General features: G+C 39.7%; 1 protein-coding gene across 3 annotated transcripts in view; it reads left to right on the top strand.

Annotated features, from left to right (window-relative positions):
* Positions 1 to 447: 447 nt before the first annotated feature.
* Positions 448 to 22067, top strand: part of ASAH1 (N-acylsphingosine amidohydrolase 1) — a 39755-nt gene continuing 18135 nt past the window's right edge. Inside the window, exons 1-3 of one of the 3 annotated variants that reach the window (XM_082608466.1) lie at positions 448 to 612; positions 13440 to 13523; positions 15410 to 15456. In XM_082608466.1, the coding sequence (XP_082464592.1) occupies positions 535 to 612; positions 13440 to 13523; positions 15410 to 15456 (209 nt within the window). In that variant the 5' untranslated portion in view covers positions 448 to 534. Of the gene's footprint in view, positions 613 to 755; positions 851 to 13439; positions 13524 to 15409; positions 15457 to 22067 lie in introns of those variants that run through there. The other 2 variants (XM_082608467.1, XM_082608468.1) reach the window with 2 other exon arrangements.

The following is a 22067-nucleotide window of genomic DNA, read 5'->3' as shown; positions in this document are numbered from 1 at the left end:
CCCGTGGCTTGCGCCCGTTTCGTGGGCTTTTGGTACCGAGCTGCCCGAAAGCGGACTTCGCCCTGGGCTGTTTGCGGACACTGCACGGCCGCACCTGGCCGGGAAAGAAGTCGGAGAAGATTCCCAGCCCGAAGCTCGGGGGTGGGCGCGGCCCTTCGTGAGGCAACTCGTCGGCGACAACTTCCTCAGCCGCAGCCGCCGGGGCGGAGCTGTGGCTGGAGCTCGGGCTCGGCGCAACCATTGCCCGCGGAGCAGTGGGGGGGTGGAGGGGACCGACAAACACCACGGTCCTAACGCGAGCGCTGACCCCCATCCTGTGGGTTCGTTCTTCCTCTTGGAAGGCTCCCTTGTCCTGACGTACCACCGAATAGCCCGGCCCTCTCCATCTCCTGAGCGCCCGTCTCCCCCCGCCTCGCGTGGTGCGGTCCAGCCCGCGGGTCACGCGGCGGCGGGGGCGTGGTCTGCTCTGAACTCAGGAGGTACCTTGTGCGGCGTCTTCTGGCGTCCTTTGCAGCCGCGTTCTCGGCAGGAGCGATGCTGGGCTGGAGTCGCCTCACCTTCGTCTTACTGAGCGTGACCGTCACCTGGTCGGTGGCGCAGCACGTGCCACCGGTGGGTGAGCTGGAGGCGAGGGCGCGGAGAGGGGCGGGCGGGAGCACGGAGAAGGGGGGTGCTCAGGTGCGGGTCCGGCGGGGCTTGAGGGACACCTAGTCCCGGCAGCATCTTTACAGGGGTCGGTGTTTTCCTAAGCAGAGGTGTGGGTGCAGAGCGGGCTGGCGAATTTCACCCCGGGTTGATCCGGTACCAGCTGGAACAAGGAAACCTTTTGGGGAAATCCTGATCTCTGCAGGTTGGTGATTATGATTTGCATACCCTCACGTTTGATGGATTGCATCTGTTGTACCAGTACCAGCCTCGAGCATCCAGAACTGTAAGAGGAAAAGTTCCAGTTGGTTTGTGTACATGATTAAGTGACGAACTTCCTGAGGACTTTGGCATCCTCTGCCTGGTGACGAGGTGCTGAAGGAAAAGTATTGGCTAAGGATCCTGAGAGCCCTGGGAAAGGGCGAGGCATCCCCAGTCAGGGCAATGGGAGCAGCCCAGGCCAACCTAGATGTGGATGCCTGGCCTTTATATCCGAGTCTAGTGAACACTGGGCCTGTGGCTATTTCCACTTGAGGGAAGTAGCAGGAACACAGACTTGATAACTACAAGAGACAATGAGGGACCAGTTTCACTCTTACTTTGCAAGGTAGGAAGTTGATTCCGAGTGAGAAAATGTCTAGAAGCATGACTGAACTCAGGCCTCTGGACACCCGGTCTGGTGGTCTTGCATAATTTTCTTCTTTAAAAGCAATAAGACTGCATTTTTCTTATCAACAGATCAGATAAATAGGAACTTGGGTGCATGTGACCTAAGACTAAGTGAGGATGTTTTTGAATAGTTTAGGTAGAACATTGACTTTGGGAGCAAGATGTGCATTCTCCTCTTTTATTCTTTTATTTCTCTACGGAGAAAATCTTTAAGAATAAGATCATGGGGCCTCCCTGGTGGCGCAGTGGTTGGGAGTCCGCCTGCCGATGCAGGGGATACGGGTTCGTGCCCCGGTCTGGGAGGATCCCATATGCCGCGGAGCGGCTGGGCCCGTGAGCCATGGCCGCTGAGCCTGTGCGTCCGGAGCCTGTGCTCCGCAACGGGAGAGGCCACAACAGTGAGAGGCCCGCGTACAGCAAAGAAAAAAAAAAAAAAAAAAAAAGAATAAGATCATGGTGAGATGTTACTCAGCCATTCAAAATTGATACAAGATAAAGCAAGTAAAAGTAGAATACAAAATAGTATACACAGCGATTTCAGTAACAGAAAAATACACAGTATATACATGTGGGTGAGGATTGGAAGGGTATAAGGAAAAATAAAATTAGTCTGCTTTAGTGTGGGTAGGGAATTAATTTGCCTTAAAGTGGTTGGGATTATGGGAATTTTTAAAGAATTTTATGCTTTGATACTGTCAGTGCTTTCAGCCAAAGACCCCAGGAAACACACCTGTAGTTGAAGAAATTGGGTTTATTATTTTGCAGTGAATGAGAATGCATGCCATGGGCAACCATGGGGCCTCTCAGTAAAAGGGCATTAGGAAAAACCTGTTTTATAATTTGGACTTTGTGTGTTTCAGGGGCAGGTCTAAGGAATTGGGGGTTTGCTCTAGATTGGTTGCTTTTAGAAAGTGAGGCAACACTATGGGTAAAGAAGAAACAGTTACTTGTTTAGCAAGAGAAGGTGTTTGGTGTTTTGAGTGTTACACGTACCTTTGTTTTTGTCTGTGCTTAGACAGAGTCATGAAGTGGCCTTGCTTTGTCTCATTTGATCATGTCTCAGATTAACCTTCACTGAGGTAGGTATTCTGTGAGTTTGGTTATGTCTAACAAGAGAATAGAAACGGCCTGGCTTTTGAGTGTCAGATCAGCAAGTGATAATACTGAGAGGTCTAGTTGTGGACCTCAGAACAGTTTCATATATCAATGTTTGCCTTTTATTTTCGTTCTCAGTACTTTATTTTTTCAAGCAAAAGTACTTTAAAAGCTATTCGTAGAACAGGAAAAATCAACAGCCCCTCCATGACTTTAATAGTTCTTATCTGGAACAGTGGTTGTCAAATTCTAGTCTGGCCTCTGGTGTCAGTTTGGGAAGCTGCTTCCACAAGTCTTTAATGAAATGAGAAAAATGAGGCCTTGAAATTATTAATTTAGAATGTTAGCTTTTATTCTGATTATGACCTTCTAATTTTTGTTGTTAAAATGTTCTTTTATGTGTGTGAGTTGTTTTGTTTGTTTTAACATCTTCACTTTGGAGAACAAAAACTGGAACTCCCCTGTGCTGGGCCCCTCTCAGTTTTTTAACTGATCTGGAAAACCTGGGGGCCACTGGCTGACAGGATTTTGGGAACTTCACAGAAGCTCAGTGACCTCATCCTTTGACAAGAATAAGCATTTTTTTTCATTTTGAATTGTTCTATGATAAACTGTTTGTAGCCACACATAGTAACAAAATATATTTCAAAACTACTTTTGATAAATATGATAGTGGGAACTGGCTTTAAATTACAAACAAAAATCATTGGATTTGGAATGTCTGTGGATTTTGTTCTGTTTTGTTTTTGAGGCGCTTCAGACTATGGCATATTTTAAGGTCTTCTTGAGTTATTTGATTCTATTAAGAGATGGTGGTGACAAGCTATCCCACTGCTGGTTATTTATCCAAAGAAAACGAAACCACTAATTTGAAAAGATATCTGCACCCCCAGGTTCATTGCGGCATTATTTACAAGAGCCAAGACGTGGAAACAACCTAAGTGCCCATTAATGGATGAATGGATAAAGAAGATGTGATTCTCACTCTCACACACACACACCCACCACACACAATGGAATACTAGTCAGCCATAAAAAAAAAGATGAAATCTCACCATATGTAACAACATGTATGGATATTGAAAGTATTATGCTGGGTGAAATAAATCAGACGGAGAAAGACAGATACCGTATCTGGCTAATAAACGAACAAACCAAACAAAAACAAACACATAGATACATAGACCAGCAGCGTAGTGGTTATCAGAGGGAAAGGGGCAGAGGGAGGGTGAAACGAGTAAAGGGGATCAATTGTATCATGATGGATGGAAACTAAAATTTAGTGGTAAGCACGCTGTAGTGTATAGAGAAGTAGAAATATAATGGATACTGGAAACTTATGTTATAAACCAATATTATGTCCATCAAAAGTAAATTTAAGAAATATTTTAAACAGAGAGATGGTGGTGACAGAAGTGGTGCAAGAAAATCTGGAGAGGGAGAGGGAGACGGAGATGACATCATCCAGGGCTCTGTAGACCTTGTTAAGGGTTTTGGAATTCATCCTAAAAACAATGGGAAGCTGTTGACTGGTTTTAAACAAGCTGTGATAAATGTCTCACTTTCAAAAGATCAGTTTGGATTGGAAGGGAGCAAGGGTGGATAGGAGGAGACTAGTCCAGGGGTGACTTACAGGAGGGTTGTGCTAGTGGAAAAGGAAAGAAGTGGATGGTTCCAGAGAAGATTCAGTGGTAGAATGAGAAGAAGGAGGGGTTGGATGGGGATGAGGGACTGGCACCTTTCTGAAGTGCTCAGCTGGGAGAATAGTGGCATCACTACAGGAATATGAGGAGGGAAGAATGAAGATCATTTTTCACTCTGGTTATGTCGAATTTCAGATGGTGGCACCAAGGCATCCAGCAGACCTTTGGGACTGGAGCTCAGCAGAGGACATTGGAAGTCGTAGGCATATTATTTGAAGCCCACTGGAGTGAACAATGAGCAGATAGAGAAGAAGAGGCTTAGTCAAAGGCTCAGGGGACATGCATGTGTCAGGTCAGGAAGAACTGGCAAAATTAAAGCAGCAGCCAGACTGGAGAGCGAGTGTTAGGGAAGCTCGGGAGAGAGGGACAAGTCACCTGTGTTGAATGCCATTGAGATGTCTAGTATATGTTGTGCTTGGCACCTAGAGGTCATTGGTCACCTTGGCCAGAGCATGTTGGGAGCAGAAAATAGATTGTAGTAGCCTATGGAGTGATCAGAAGGAAAGGAATCAGAGTAGACGAGATGGCTGTTCTCAGTAATAAATCTAAGCAGATCCCTAAAATGTGTGAAAATTAAACACACTGGCTCAGTAGTGAATTACTGAATCGAACTTATTTTTATGCATCAGCTTTTCAAGTGAGTAATAACATTGTTGACATTCGCCACTGAATCAGGTTTTAGCAATGAGTTTTACAAAGTTTTCCCAAATCACTTAAACCCCATCTGGCCTGGCCAGTTTTACTGTACTGCATTTGCTTTCCACCCAGTACTTTAAAGGAAGGAATACACAGATACCATATGTTTGCTTAGTCAACAAATACTGCACGCCTACTCTGTGCCCGACTGTTACAGATGCTGGGAACAGGTCAGTGAACAAGATAGAGAGGTCTTTGCCCTTATGGAGAGTTTGTTCACATTCCTTTTACCTAAATATTCTCAACTTAATAGGGTACCATTCCATCAAAGGTCAGAAAACAAGTGAAAAACTGCATGCTCATTTGAATTTGTTATATATGCAAGAAAACATGCCTTTTCTTATTCAAATGTGTCTTGAATATGTGTCTGCTCTGTCTTACATAGAGAACACTTTAAGAAACAAATCTTATTTAGAAAATAGTTGTTGGTGAATTAAAGAACTGAATTGAAATCGTCTTGCTGGACTTCCCTGGTGGCGCAGTGGTTAAGAATCCACCTGCCAATGCAGGGGACACAGGTTCAAGCCTTGGTCCAGGAAGATCCCACATGCCGTGGAGCAACTAAGCCCGTGCGCCACAACTACTGAGCCTGCGCTCTGGAGCCCGCGAGCCACAACCACCGAGCCCCCGTGCCACAATTACTGAGCCTGCGCTCTAGAGCCCGCGTGCCACAACTACTGAAGCCCACGCGCCTAGAGCCTGTGCTCCGCAACAAGATAAGCCACCGTAATGAGAAGCCCGTGCACTGCAACGAAGAGTAGCCCCCGCACGCAGCAACAAAGACCCAATGCAGCCATAAAGAAAGAAAGGGATAAAGAAAGGAAGGAAGGAAACAAAAGAAGGAAAAGGAAAGAAAGGAAGAAAGAAGGAAGGAAAGGAAGGGAGGAAGGAAGGAAGAAAGAAAGAAGTTGTCTTGCTGAAATTGTTCAGTTTCTTTTCCGATTGTAAGAACACTGGTGTGAGCTATATAATTAAATTACTTTTCATTGCCTTTTTCTGGTTATGTGAATAAGACAAGCACATGAGGGCTTTCTGAACTCTTTTGTACAGTCTTAGAAGCATACATTTCATTGAGGTTCTCATTCTGGAGGACTCAAATATTTTAGGGAGCTGGATGAATTATTTCTTTTAGGCATGGAGCGTTCAGGTTGCTAATGGAATAATTTTCACTTTATATTTTATTTTCCTAAATATAGTTATGTCAAGTAGCTCTGTAGTTAGTTCTTTTTTAGTGAGTGGGGAGGACGTAAAGACTGATTAATTTTTTTTTATACTGCACACATTATGTAAATTTTCTTATTTAAATAGATAAGAATAATTATTTAAGTACCTTTCATACTTGGCAGTTTTTTGTATTATTTTATTATTAACTGCTTTATTTGAAGGAATACAGGGGTTTTTTTGTTTTTTTTTTTCTTGCGGTACGTGGACCTCTCACTGTTGTGGCCTCTCCTGTTGTGGAGCACAGGCTCTGGATGCGCAGGCTCAGTGGCCATGGCTCATGGGCCCAGCCACTCCACGGCATGTGGGATCTTCTCGGACCGGGACATGAACCCACGTCCCCTGCATCGGCAGGCAGACTCAACCACTGCAACACCAGGGAAGCCCAAGACTGATTAATTTTGAAGACGTTCAAGTTCTTATCAAATAATTAGAATAATTAGAGAATTCACTGACTCAGGAAGTATTAACAAAACATTTTACAGAGATTTTCACCACTTTCTTTGGCTTTAGGAAGCAAAAATGAGAGAGCACACACATGAAAGATTGAGATTTTAAGTTGGTTGTATTTTTTCACCCTTTGACAAGGTAGCACAGTATACCAAGCAGACTACCTAATATCGCTCCCTTTCATCTATTTACATTCTATACCTATCTGTTTAAATTTTTACTTACCTTGATAAGGTTGTCTATTATTAAAACCATGTATAGTTAAATTTGGAGATAGTAAGAAACTTTAAATAACAAATGAACTCACTGTAATTTTATTTCAAGTCTGTACATAGATTTTTGAAGCTGTCTTTCTCTGTTGAGGTCTCCCTTGAAAGTAAGGATGTACCTGTCTCCACTCTACCCCAAATCTAATCTTTTTGTTTAAAATGACTGTCGTTAGAGGCTATTATGCTTAGTGAAATAAGTCAAAGACAAATACCGTATGTTATCGCTTATACAAGGAATCTAAAAAATAAAACAAACAAGAGAATATAGCAAAACAGAAACAGACTCACAGATACGGAGAACAAACTAGTGATTACAAATGGAGAGAGGGAAGGGGGAGGGGCAAATAAGGAGTAGGGGATTAAGAGATGCAAACTACTATATATAAAATAAATAAGCTACAAGGATATATTGTACACTCCAGGGAATATGGTGAATATTTTATAATAACTTTAAATGGAGTATAATCTATAAAAATTTGAATCACTCTGCTGTATACCTGAAACTAATATAATATTGTAAATCAACTCTACTTCAATAAAAAAATTAATGAAAAAAATTTAAAAACAAAAAAAAATGACTTCAGTGTCAGTACCTTATGAACACCTGAAGTACCCTGATCTTATGGCTGCTAGTTTTAAAAATTACAATCACATTTACCCTTTATATTTTTTCAAATTACTTTCCATTATAGGTTATTACTGAATATAGTTCCCTGTGCTATACAGTAAATCCTTGTTGCTTATCTATTTTACATATAGTAGTACATATCTGTTAATCCCATACTCCTAACTTATCCCTCCCTACCTGCCTCCCTTTCCCCTTTTGTAACCATAAGTTTGTTTTCTATGTCTGTGAGTCTATTTCTGTTTTGTAAGTAGATTCATTTGTATGGATATTACTTTTTATATTCTACATATAAGTGATATCACATGATACTTGTCTTTGTCTTTCCGATTTACTTCACTTAGTATGATCATCTCTAGGTCCATCTATATTGCTGCAAATGGCAATATTTCATTCCTTTTTATGGCTGAGTAGTATTCCATTGTGTATATATACATCACATCTTCTTTATCCATTCATCTGTTGATGGACACTTAAGTTGCTTCCACGTTTTGGCTATTGTAAATGTGCTCCCGTGAACACTGAGGTGCACGTATCTTTTCGAATTAGAGTTTTCATCTCGGAAGCAGACACTTTTAACTGTTAATACTCAAGTGATGTTCAGCCAGATACCACCTCTACTGTCCTACTAGTTGTTTGCAGCTCAGTCTGTTTTGATTAATTGGTGCCCATGCCAAAGTGGGTGCTGAAAGATCCAAATATCACCCCTGGTTAGCTTGATGAATACTGTTATTGATAATGTGTTTATGCTGAATTTGTCTGAATCCACTTGAGGCATGGTCTGCTCTCATACATATCCATCTCAGTGATGGATAAAAATTTAGTTTACTTTCAACAATCTTCCCTGAACCTTTCTTTTTTCTTTTTTTTAACAGTGTTACTGAGATATAATTCACACCATACAAATCACCCATTAAAAGTGTACAACTTAATGGCTTCAGTATATTCACAGAGTTGTACAACTATCACTACAATCAATTTTAGAACATTTCATCACCCCCAAGAAACCCCTCACCACTTAGCCTTAACCCTGAAACCTACTTCTCAGTCTTAGGCAGCCACTAATCTACTTTTTGTCTCTATAGATTTACCTATTCTGGACATTTTCTATAAAGGGGATCATACAATACATGTGACTGGCTTCTTTCACATATCATAATGTTTTCAAGGTTCATTCACATTGTAGCATCTATCAGTACAGTAAATGTGTGTTCCTTTTTATGACTGAGTAATATTCTATTTACGGATATACCATATTTTGTTCATCAGTTAATGGACACTTGGGTTGTTTCTGCTTTTGGCTATTATGAATAATGCTACTGTGAACATTTATGTACAGTGTTTTTGTGTGAACACATGTTTTCATGTCTCTTAGGTTTATACCTAGGAGAGTAATTTGCTGGGTCACATCATAACTCTGTGTTTAACTCTTTGAGGAACTGCCAGACTGTTTTCCAAAGCAGCTGCACTATTTTATATTCCCACTGGCAGTACATGAGGGTTCCAGTTTCTCTACATCCATGCCAACACTTGTTTTATTATTATAACTGCCATCCTATTGGGTGTGAAGTGGTATCTCATTGTGCTTTTGATTTGCATTTCCCTATTGGCAAATGACGTTGAGCATCTTTTCATTTGCTTACTGAGTTATATTTTCTTTGGAGAAATGTCTGTTCAGATCCTTTGCCCATTTATTAATTGAGTTGTCTTTTTATTATTGAGTTGTAAGATTTTTATATATTCTAGACAAATCTTTTACCAGATATATAGTTTGTAATCGGCATAAATGTAAGGGTTTATTTCTGGACTCTCAATTCTATTCCATTGATTTATATCTTTATGCTGGTAGTACACTATCTTAATTACTGTAGCTTTGATAGTACGTTTTAAAATCAGGAAGTGTCAGTCCTCTAACTTTGTTATTATTTTTCAAGATCATTTTGGATGTTCTGCATCCCTTGAATTTCAATGTGAATTTTAGGATCACTTGTCTATTTCTGCAAAGAAGCCATCTAGGATTTTGATAGATATTACATTGAATCTGTAGATCAATTTAGGGGACATTGCCATCTTAATATTAAGTCTTCCAATCTGTGAACAATGTATATCTTTCCATTTATTTAGGTCTTTAATTTTTTTTCTACAGTGTTTTGTAGTTTTCAGTGTACAAGTCTTACACATCTTTGGTTAAATTTATTCCTAAGTATTCTATTCTTTTTGATGCTGTTGTAAGTGGAGTAGTTTCTTAGTTTCATTTCAGTTTGCACATTGTTACTGTACAGAAATACATTTGATTGTTGTACATTCATCTTGTATCCTGCAACCTTGCCCAACTTGTTTATTATTTTTAAAATGTTTTTAATGGATTCCTTAGGGTTTTCTCTAGAAGATAGTGTCATCTGAAAATGAGACAGTTTTACTCTTTTCCAATTTGGATGCCTTTTATTTCATTTTCTTGTCTAATTGCCGTGGCTCAGTACTTAAGCACAACATTGAAGTGGGGCAAGTGGACTCCTTGACCCCTCTACCTTTTTCTCCCTTTTCTTCTTCAGTTCTATGTGCTTTCACTCTTGCTTAGTAAACATTGGTAACATAATTGTAACTGTAATTGAGTCATCCGTGCTTCATATGTCTCCTTTCAAAGAATGAAGACGGTAAACAATGTTTAAAGAAGTGTGACTTGAAAACATTGGTCATTGCTCAGTGTGCTGTGATTACATTTCCTTTTCTATAATTCTAAAGCCGTAACTCTAATGACACTAAAAGAATATTCAAATATATTTTCTACCAAATACTCATATTCATGCCAAATGCTCATATTCATTTTAAATTGCTTCATTTTAATTTGCTTCATATTTATATTATGCCTTGTACAAATTTTTTCATTGGAGTTTCTGATTTTTTTCCCTTTTTCTCATTAGAAGAAGAAAACAAACCTATGCCATCATCACTGTATCCTGTATATTTTTCAGCTTCTGACATATCTTCTCAACATTCTGTCTATTCTTCTTGAAATGTACTGAATTCTGCTTCTAGTTGAGACCATTTTCTTTTTATTTGGACCATTCTTTTCCAAGACTGTAGCTTCCCCCTGTAGTTTCTGGTTGTTTTTCTTTTTTCTTACACTGTGTGCCTCTTATCATATTCTTTTTTTTTTTTTTTTTTTTTTTTTGTGGTATGCGGGCCTCTCACTGTTGTGGCCTCTCCCGTTGCGGAGCACAGGCTCCAGACGCGCAGGCTCAGCAGCCATGGCTCACGGGCCCAGCTGCTCTGCGGCATGTGGGATCTTCCCGGACCGGGGCACGAACCCGTGTCCCCTGCATTGGCAGGCGGACTCTCAACCACTGCGCGACCAGGGAAGCCCCTTCTTATCATATTCTCAAATTCTTCCAGCCTTTCAACTGTACAGTTTATTCTGTAGAGTCCCACTTTTTAGGACACCTGTCTCCTTGATATAATGTTGCACTATTGCTTTCTAGGTCTGTTGACTAGCTGTCATCCTAAGGGTTCCCTTTACCACTCTATGTTAAGTTGGAGCCATTCTTTTCTGGATCCTGTCCCATCTTTCTCTTGGTTTATGCCAGTGTTTTGCTAGAGTACATCTTGAAGTAATTTAAGAAAGAATGTATGGGAAGTGAACTTTCTGAGTCCTTGCAGTGACTTAATAGTAAAGACTTTAAATAAACTCAAAATTGATCGATGCCTTTACCAGCTATAAAATTCTAGTTTTAAATCAATTTCCTGCCAAGTTTGGTGGCATCACTCTCTTCTAGCATTTATATAGCTGTTGAGAAGTTTGATGGGAGTGTGATTCTTATTCTTTTGTAGGAAACCCACCTCCCCTGGCCCAAACGCGGTGCTAGAAGCTTTTATGTTTTTCTCTTTATCCTTTATGTTTTGAAATAACTCAGTGATGTGTCTGACTGAAAGCCCTTGTATTCAGTCATTATTTCAAATAATCAGTAGGTCTTTTCATTTTCAGGACTCATCTCCTTTCAGCTGTGGGAAATTTTCCTATATTATTTCTTTCATAATTTTCTCCTCTTTATTGTCTCTGCTCTCTTTCTGGAAATCCAGTTAATCAGATGTTGGGCCCCATGCACTGATTCTCTAATTCTCTTCTCTCTTTCTTTTTTTTTCCTCCTGTATTTTCTATATAATTTTTTCCCTGTATTCTGGGAGAGATTTCCTCGCCTTTATTTTCCTATCCTTTTTATTTCGCAGTTATGTTTTTTATTGAAGTATAATTGATGTACAATATTATTTAAGTTACAGGTGTACAATATAGTGACTTACAATTTTTAAAGGTTACACTGTGCCACCAGGGGAGCCCAGTTTTCTTTGTATTTTTCTGAATGTTAGAATAGGAGGCCTTTACTCTCAGGCAGGAGTCGTTAAACTTTTCCGGCACAGGGCCAGATAGTAAATCTTTTAGGCTTTGTGGGCCAAGAGGCAAAATCAAGGATGTTATATAGATATTTATATGACAAGAGAGAAGACAAATTTCCACAAAATTCTTATTGATGAAAATGTTTTAATAACAAGTTTGCACACTTTTTGTAATAGAGGTCTGCTAATGAGAAGAATTGAATTCTTGTGGGGTGGGCATTTGATTTTTGGGACTTACGGTTAGTGTCCCAAAGTGATTGCAAATGTTTCTATGTTATTCCTGATCTGTAATGAGATTTTACATATTTCATCTTTGAAAATGTCTTTTTGTATAGATATATGGTAGGATGAATAATGGCTTCCCAAGGATGTCCATGTCCTAGTTCCTAGAACCTGTGAATATGTTATTTTTTATGGCAAAAGGAACTTGGCAAATGTGATTTAGTAAAGAATCTTGAGATGGGGATGTTGTACTGGATTATCCAAGGGGGCCGATATAATCACAGACATCTTTATAACAGGGAGACAGGGGGCCACAGAAGAGAGAAGATGCTATACTGCTGACTTTGAAGATGGAGGAAGGGGGGCACAAACCAACGAATGTAGGTGACCCCTAGAAGCTGGAAAAGTCAAGGAAACAGTTTCTGCCTTGGAGCCCCAGGGGAAACTCAGCTGTGCAGAACCATTTTAGACTTCCAGCCTTCAGAGCTGTAACATAATAAATGTGTGTTGTTTTAAGCATTAAGTTTGCAGTAATTTATTACAGCAGCAATAGGAAACTAATACAACTAAGTGCCACCAAAGACTAATATCAGTCCAAGAGCATATGATTTTAATTGAGTCTCTGTATGTCCGAGAGATTTTTAGTTACTTCTTGGCATTTAGGTAGTAGGTGGAGGAGTTTTGACTGATGAAACCAAGTGGACAAAGCTGTTCTGAGGAAAGGAGATCCCAGAGAGGTTCCTGGCTCAGAGTAGCATTTATTCTGGAGAGTAAGAGTAATAAATGAGGATGAAAAGAGTTTAGCTGAGGGGCAGCAAACAGAAAATAACCCCCACCCCAACCTCTGTAACCCCCACCCCAACCTCTGCATAGAGAACTATTATACTATAGATACTATACATATAGAACTATTAACTATGTACTATTATAGCTAAGCAGAAGACAAAACCCACACACTCTCTTTCCCTCTTCTCTTTTTTTCACACATACATACCACCTCAAAGGGTTTTCCTTGACAGAAACTGAAGAGATCATCTAGCAAGAGCAAGGGCAACTTGTATGGGTGTTAGTACCTTGAGTGGTGGTTGGCAAACTACAGCCTGGCACCTGGTCTTTAAAAGTCTGCGAGTGAGGGATGGTTTTTACGTCTTTTAAAAGTTGGGGGGAAGTTCAAAAGAAGATTAATATTTTGTAACATGTCAAAATTTTGTAAAATTCACACGTCAGCGTCCATAAACTGAGTTGTATTGGAACACAGCTACACTTGTTTGTTTGCATTTTGTCTGGCTGCTTCAGCACTACAGCAGTTGGGTTGTTGCAGCAGAGCCTGAATGCAGTGTGCTCGTGGCTTTCACTGCTGCTCTGCACACTTCAGATGACGCTTATGTGATTATAACTCAACTGCATTTTAAGTGCCGCATGTATCAATGCACCATGTTATTTTTAATCTTTAAGAAAATTACTAGTCTAAACCTATCACATCAAAACAAGAAAAGAAGAGAAAAGTGGACTTCAGACGTGCTCTGCAGGCCAAGCGGAGTAGGGATTATCTTGTTAATTAGCTGGCAAAGCATTTTGTTTATTACACAGTGACGCTAGAGTTGTGCTAAAAGAATACAGTGTATGTTGACATTCCGAGACCAAGCAGTCATCACAGTATTCCCAACTCCTAGGGAAAAAAGTGGTTAGAAAAACAAGATCTAGAGTATCTCATCACAGCAGAATTTATTTACGCATTTTACAAAGTAAAATGAGGCTGCGGCCAAAGTAAGTCTCCAAGTAGCTTATTTGTTAGCAAAGCAAGAAAAGCCATTTGTCAAAGATGAGTTGATGAAATCACATTTGCTTGTAGAAGTTGAAGAAATGTGTCCTGAGAAAATTTGTTTCACACTGTTAGCTTTTAGCCGAGAACAGTTGACTGGGACTTTGGCAGCAACATCAACATCAATTAAAGAACAAGGCAAATGATTCCTAGTTGTTTTTCTTGACTCTTGATACTGATCAGTTATCAATATTGATTAGAGCATCTGATGCCAAGTTTGAGACTAAAGAATTAGTCTCTATGAATAGTCTGCATAAAACAACAACAGGCAGGGATGTTTTCAAAGAAGTTGAGAATTGAGTAATTCAGAAAGACCTGAAGTGGAATCTGCCATGATGTGTAACAGTTGACAGTGGTAAAAATTTGTGTGGAGCAAAAAAAAGCTTAGTTGGACAAATGTACAAAACTTCTGAAAATGCAAGATGTTTAAAGCTTGTGGTTATTAAATATATTGTTGATTGGCAGGTACTTTGTGGACAATACTTAAATCGATCATTCTGTTATTATTCAACCATGAAGTTCTTTTGTTCTCATAGATTTTCACTTGAGTGAATTTTGTAAGAAATAGATGCTAAATATCCTGACTGCCCCTACCACTTAACAGTTAGATAGGTTGGCAGCAGTGAAGTTTTACTACAACTTTTGAGCTCAAGGCTGAGACTGAAATTTTTCTGAATAAGAAGAACCACCCTCAGTCACTATTATTGAACACTGAATGGCTTTGGAAATTAGCTTTTGATAATTTGATACTGAATTATCAAATTGATATTATTTAATATCTAATATTTTATATTCTAATATGTAGAAACAGAATTTAAATGCTAATGATTAAATTATCCTTTGATAATTTAAGTTTACACTTGATGCTGTTATTTAATGAGGTCAACCTAAAATTACAAGGCAAAACAGTACTTATATGGGAAACATACTGTAGTATTTTGACAACAATTAGTGTTTGAATCTCAGGTAATGTCAAGCTACCTTATACACTCCCCATACAATCAAAAGTTAAAACAGGATGTGAGATCTCATTCCCACACAAATTTGCTGCAGATATATTTTCTGAGCTCAAACTACAGTTCTAGTAGTTTCCTTCCCTACTTCGCCTTCCTCTTATTGTGGATTTATACTTCTTAAAAAAAATTTTTTTTTTCTTTTACAATATTGAGTCTCCAGCAGAAAGGAGATGAACATGCCTTGGCATCTTGAACTAGTAATAAAAGAATGATAAATCACTGTGGGGTATCTCAGTTCCCCCACCATGGATTGAATCCGAGACACAGCAGTGAACACCCGGAACCCTAACCACTGGGCCACCAGGGATCTCTGTCCACCTACGTTCTTATATTTTCTCTTTACTCAATATATTTGCAGTAGAAAAGGGAAATTACAATACCTGGCAAATAGTGCAAATTGCATTGAGTGAAAATACACTTAGGTTTGAGATTTTAGAAGTTTTCAGAGGAGGAAAAGACTTTTAAGAGGCATTGAAGTGGTCTAAAGTGGCAGATCATACTTGATTTTGTCTTCACAAGCTTTAACTGTTTTTGCAGATTGCCTACTCAGTTTGTTTTTCTGAAACTTAATTGTCTTTGTATTTTAGTGGACAGAAGACTGCAGAAAATCAACCTATCCTCCCTCTGGACCAACGTGAGTAAACATCAGATGATCAAGACTCACTCTGACCTTCGTGGAGACTTTTCTCCATGTGATGATCTCATAATAGTAATGACAGTGAATAAAAACTTAAGTCATGTCTTCTTCTATCCTGAGACAAATTTTTCTTCCCTCAGGTTTGTGTATTATGCATTTGGCTAAGACTTTGAACAAATATGAAAATACCCCATGATGAAAATGTCCATTTCTAGCCTTTTGAAATCATAGGAGAAAAAAAAGGATTTCCATTCTCCACTAAATTCTTCTACCTACCCCTGAGTATTTTTCTCATCATGACAAATGCAGAGGTGACCTGTGATTTTCTGTGGTGCCTGAGTATAAACTACTGGATCATACTGAAACAAAAAAATGTAGGGTCTCATGTGAAACATTAAAAAATTAACCCTGGCACAATAATCAAAGCTATTGAGGACAAAACAGGATTGGAAAACATAGGGATGGGCCAATATCATGTTTTAGTGTGTTTACATTAATATTTTTAGTTTAGGGTTTTGGCCTTTTCAGATCCTATGTGGCTAAATAAGCCTGTGGAAAAGACATAAAAACAGCTCACTGGCCCAGAGGGTAAAGAATGTGAAAAAGAAGGAAGAGGTGTGTCGGGAAGGGTAACCGTACTATCCCTGCTCTTCGCTCTTGCTAAAAGCCTGCTGCAGGGAAGGGAAGGCAGAGTACGTACAACTTTAACCAGTAATATCAAGGTGACATTTCAGTTTTTATGGCACTTCAAGTATATATATATTGTGCTACACTTGTCTGAATTATGTTTTCTAAATAGCCTCTGTCCTAGATACAGTGAAACCGTAATAAACTAAATTCTTTGTATTTACTCACCTTTCTATATAGAAAGAAGCAAATATTTGGCAGGAAGTATTTAGAAGTTACCAGTTTCTATGTTGTTATGAAGCCAGTTCACACTCCAGCCCTCTCTCATGGCTCGGTCTCTGAGGCTCTTCCTTTTCATCACCGCTGGCATTGTATTGATCTTCACTGCCTTATTCATTGCGAGTGTCGCTTAGCTGCTCTCTCTGCCCCAATTCATTGAACATTTACTGAGTACCTGCCACATTTAAGGCTTTTTTGTCCCTACTCCCTTTTATGTGCAGGTGTCAGTGAATTGATTGCCCTGCAAACTGTCCCTGCTTGGGCATTTAACTGGTTCCACGTTAGCATGTGTGTGTGTGTGCATGCGCACACATACACACATATGCAAATAAACATTTTTCTTATATTTACACATCTACATAATATAAATATGTTTGCCCAGTATTTCTGCTGGATTCCTTCCTACCTCACTGGCTTGTTCGCAAGACGAAAGTCCTTAGCTCTGCTCTGATCTTTGTCCTCTGTGAACTATAAATGGATGTTGAGGACTCAGAGAGAAGTGTGGTATTCATGTACCTTTGAATGACAACACATCCTCCTATACCTTTTTAAAAATTTTTAAAAAATTTTTAGCTGTGTTGGGTCTTCGTTGCTGCCTATGGGCTTTATCTAGTTGTGGCAAGCGGGGGCTACTTTATGTTGTGGTGCACGGGCTTCTCATTGCAGTAGCTTCTCCTGTTGCAGAGCGCGGGCTCTAGATGAGCGGGCTTCAGTAGTTGCAGCTCACAGGCTCGGTAGTTGTGGCACATGGGCTTAGTTGCTCCATGGCATGTGGGACCTTCACAGACCCGGGATCGAACCCGTGTCCCCTGCATTGGCAGGCAGATTCTTAACCACTGCACCACCAGGAAGTCCCTTCTGTACCTTTAAGACCATCCTTTTTAATCAAGTGCACAGATTCTGGAGGTATGCATTGGCAGTTGTGAGGGAGGAGAGAAACACCTGTTTATCCAGCCTGACCAGTCAAATCAGTGCTGGAGGTCAAGGGACTGACAACAAGGGCACTGCTGTATCCAACTGAATCTGATTATCGTTTCTTTTCTACTGCTCACTGGTGCTTAGCATCTGCTGTCTTATTTGTGTACCTGTGTGTGTTGCATCACTTGGACTAGTTGCCAAGCTACCAGGTGGGTTCAGTCAATGATTATTGTTGCTTGTGATGACCTAGGCACAGGAAATGCTAAGTTTCAAAAATAATTTCATGATGTTTATTGTTCAGAGTAAAGGAGGAAAATATTCTGTAGTGATCACTACTGACTAAATACCAATGCAGTGAGGCTACTGAACCAAGATGGCGGAGTAGAAGGATGTGCTTTCATTCCCTCTTGTGAGAACACCAGAATAACAAATAACCTTACACCTAAAGGAACTAGAGAAAGAAGAACAAACAAAACCCAAAGTTAGCAGAAGGAAGAAATCATGAAGATCAGAGCAGAAATAAATGAAATAGAAACAAAGAAAACAATAGCAAAGATCAATAAAACTAAAAGCTGGTTCTTTGAAAAGATAAACAAAATTGATAAACCATTAGCCAGACTCATCAAGAAAAAGAGGGAGAGGACTCAAATCAATAAAATTAGAAATGAAAAAGGAGAAGTTACAACAGACACCACAGAAATGCAAAGCATCCTAAGAGACTACTATAAGCAACTCTATGCCTATAAAATGGACAACCTGGAAGAAATGGACAAATTCTTGGAAAGGCATAACCTTCCAAGACTGAACTGGGAAGAAATAGAAAATATGAACAGACCAATCACAAGTAATGAAATTGAAACTGTGATTTAAAGTCTTCCAACAAACAAAAGTCCAGGACCAGAGGGCTTCACAGGTGAATTCTATCAAACATTTAGAGAAGAGCTAACACCCATCCTTCTCAAACTCTTCCAAAAAATTGCAGAGGAAGGAACACTCCCAAACTCATTCTATGAGGCCACCATCACCCTGATACCAAAACCAGACAAAGATACTACAAAAAAAGAAAATTACAGACCAATATCACTGACAAATATAGATGCAAAAATCCTCAACAAAATACTAGCAAACAGAATGCAACAACACATTAAAAGGATCATACACCATGATCACGTGGGATTTATCCCACGGATGCAAGGATTCTTCAATACACGCAAATCAATCAATGTGATACACCATATTAACAAATTGAAGAATAAAAACCATAGGATCATCTCAACAGATGCAGAAAAAGCTTTTGACAAAATTCAACACCCATTTATGATAAAAACTCTCCAGAAAGTGGGCATAGAGGGAACCTACCTCAACATAATAAAGATCATATATGACAAACCCACAGCAAACATCATTCTCAATGGTGAAAAACTGAAAGCATTTCCTCTACGATCCAGAACAAGACAAGGATGTCCACTCTCACCACTATTATTCAACATAGTTTTGGAAGTCCTAGCCATGACAATCAGAGAAGAAAAAGAAATAAAAGGAATACAAATTGGAAAAGAAGAAGTAAAACTGTCACTGTTTGTAGATGACATGATACTGTACATAGAGAATCCTACAGATGCCACCAGAAAATGACTAGAGCTAATCAATGAATTTGGTAGAGTAGCAGGATACAAAATCAATGCACAGAAATCTCTTGCATTCCTATACACTAATGATGAAAAATCTGAAAGGAAGATTAAGGAAACACTCCCATTTACCATTGCAACAAAAAGAATAAAATACCTAGGAATAAACCTACTTAGGGAGACAAAAGACCTGTATGCAGAAAACTATAAGACAGGGATGAAAGAAATTAAAGATGATACCGACAGATGGAGAGCTATACCATGTCCTTGGATTGGAAGAATCAGTATTGTGAAAATGACCAAACTACCCAAAGCAATCTACAGATTCAGTGCAATCCCTATCAAATTACCAATGGCATTTTTTAACGGAACTAGAAGAGAAAAATCTTAAAATTTGTATGGAGACACAAAAGACCCCACATAGCCAAAGCAGTCTTGAGGGAAAACAATGGAGCTGGAGGAATCAGACTCCCTGACTTCAGTCTATACTACAAAGCTACAGTAATCAAGACAATATGGTACTGGCACAAAAACAGAAACATAGATCAGTGGAACAAGATAGAAAGCCCAGAGATGAACCCACACACCTATGGTCAACTAATCTGTGACAAAGGAGGCAAGGATATACAATGGAGAAAAGACAGGCTCTTCAATAAGTGGTGCTGGGAAAACTGGACAGCTACATGTAAAAGAATGAAATTAGAACACTCCCTAACACCATACACTAAAATAAACTCAAAATGGATTAAAGACCTCGATGTAAGACTGGGCACTATAAAACTCTTAGAGGAAAACATAGGAAGGACCCTCTTTGACATAAATCACAGCAAGATCTGTTTTGATCCACCTCCTAGAGTAATGGAAATAAAAACAAAAATAAATGGGACCTGATGAAACTTCAAAGCTTTTGCACAGCACAGGAAACCATAGACAAGACAAAAAGACAACCCTCAGAATGGGAGAAAATATTTGCAAACGAATCAGCAGACAAAGGATTAATCTCCAAAATATATAAACAGCTCATGCAGCTCAACATTAAAAAAACAAGCAACCCAATCCAAAAATGGGCAGAAGACCTAAATAGACATTTCTCCAAAGAAGACATACAGATGGCCAAGAAGCACATGAAAAGCTGCTCAACATCACTAATTATTAGAGAAATGTAAATCAAAACTACAATGAGGTATCACCTCACACCAGTTAGAATGGGCATCATCAGAAAATCTACAAACAACAAATGCTGGAGTGGGTGTGGAGCAAAGGGAACCCTCTTGCACTATTGGTGGGAATGTAAATTGATACAGCCACTATGGAGAACAGTATGGAGGTTCCTTAAAAAACTAAAAATAGGGCTTCCCGGGTGGCGCAGTGGTTGAGAGTCTGCCTGCCGATGCAGGGGACACGGGTTCGTGCCCCGGTCTGGTGAGATCCCACATGCTGCAGAGCAGCTAGGCCCGTGAGCCATTGCCGCTGAGCCTGCGCATCCAGATCCTGTGCTCCACAATGGGAGAGGCCACAACAGTGAGAGGCCTGCGTACCGCAAAAACAAAAAAACAAAAAACTAAAAATAGAATTACCATATGTTCCAGCAGTCCCACTACTGGGCATATACCCCGAGAACACCATAATTCAAAAGGATATATGCACCCCAGTGTTCATTTCAGCACTATTTACAATAACCAGGTCATGGAAGCAATGTAAATGTCCATCGACAGACAAGTGGATAAAGAAGTTGTGGTACATATATACAGTGGAGTATTACTCAGCCATGAAAAGGAATGAAATTGGGTCATTTGTTGAGACGTGGATGGATCTAGAGACTGTCATACAGAGGGAAGTAAGTCAGAAAGAGAAAAACAAATATAGTATATTAACGCATGTATGTGGAACCTAGAAAAATGGTATAGATGAACCGGTTTGTGGGGCAGAAGTTGAGACACAGATATAGAGAACAAACGTATGCACACCAAGGGGGGAAAGCCACGTGGGGGTGGGGATGGTGGTGTGATGAATTGGGCGATTGAGATTGACATGTATACACTGATGTGTATAAAATTGATGACTAATAAAAACCTCCTGTATAAAAGAATAAAGTAAAATTCAAAAAAAAAATAATAATACCAATGCTGTGGAACTTCCCTGGCAGTCCAGTGGTTAAGACCGCGAGCTCCCGATGCAGGAGCAACAGGTTCAGTTCCTGGTTGGGGAACTAATAAGATCCCGCATGCTGCATGGCACAGCCTAAATAGATAAAGAAATACCAATGCTGCTAAGTACTTTTTGCATATTTCATGTAATCTTCACTGCTCTCATAAGGTAAATACTCTATTTCTCTAGGAAATTGAGGTGCAGATGTTAAGTACTGAAGTATTTTAGAAAAGAATGAGAAGTGAAACATGGGATTATAGTTAGCCAAAATCATAGTAAGCTTTAGCTATTAAAATAATTTTCTTAATCGGATTAATAACAGTTTTGTCAAAGAATTCTGATGAGTGGAGATTTTGCTGTAGAGAGGCTTCTGGGGTCTTCCCATTCCCACTTAATCATAATCCTCTCCTGTAGTGAGCTTGTCCTCTCCATTTTTTTTCTTTGGAATCCTATACTGAAAAGGCATCAGGAGTTTATCGCAGATATAGGGGCATGGTTTGGGTTTTGTTGGAAGTTACGTGGGGAGAAGCAGCTGATTGGAGTTCACAGGTAGAACACGTATCTTAAGACAGTGCCACCAATGTGCCTGCCTCCAGTGGGCCACTGATTTACCATTGCCACTAGACAAGGAAATCCAAATGCGTGCTGGCGGAGAGGCGAGGGGGTTGTAGCCCCTGCCATAACAGGAGGAACAGTCATTATTTTACTGAATTGTGGGACAGAATTTCACGTGTGAAATTATGGTTAGAAGCTGAATTCATTTGTTTTTATGTAAAGCTTTTTTCTGGGATTTAAGTGTTACAGTATTTAATATATATATCAGCTACTAAGGAAATGGGAGGTTGAAAGTGCTTTGAGAAAAACAAAATTCAGTCTTGTGATTTGGTTTAAATGTATGTTCCCAGAATTGCATGTGCTTTCCTTTTCTGTCTAAATCACAACGTGAGTGGCTTCTGGTTAACAGTTTCATAGAACCGTATACATACACCCAGGCCCCAAGCTCAGCAA

The sequence above is a fragment of the Mesoplodon mirus genome (assembly GCF_964341445.2).
Source record: "Mesoplodon mirus genome assembly, chromosome: 20".
In the NCBI taxonomy this organism is placed as follows: Eukaryota; Metazoa; Chordata; class Mammalia; order Artiodactyla; family Ziphiidae; genus Mesoplodon; species Mesoplodon mirus.
This window is presented reverse-complemented; position numbering and strand designations above follow the sequence as displayed.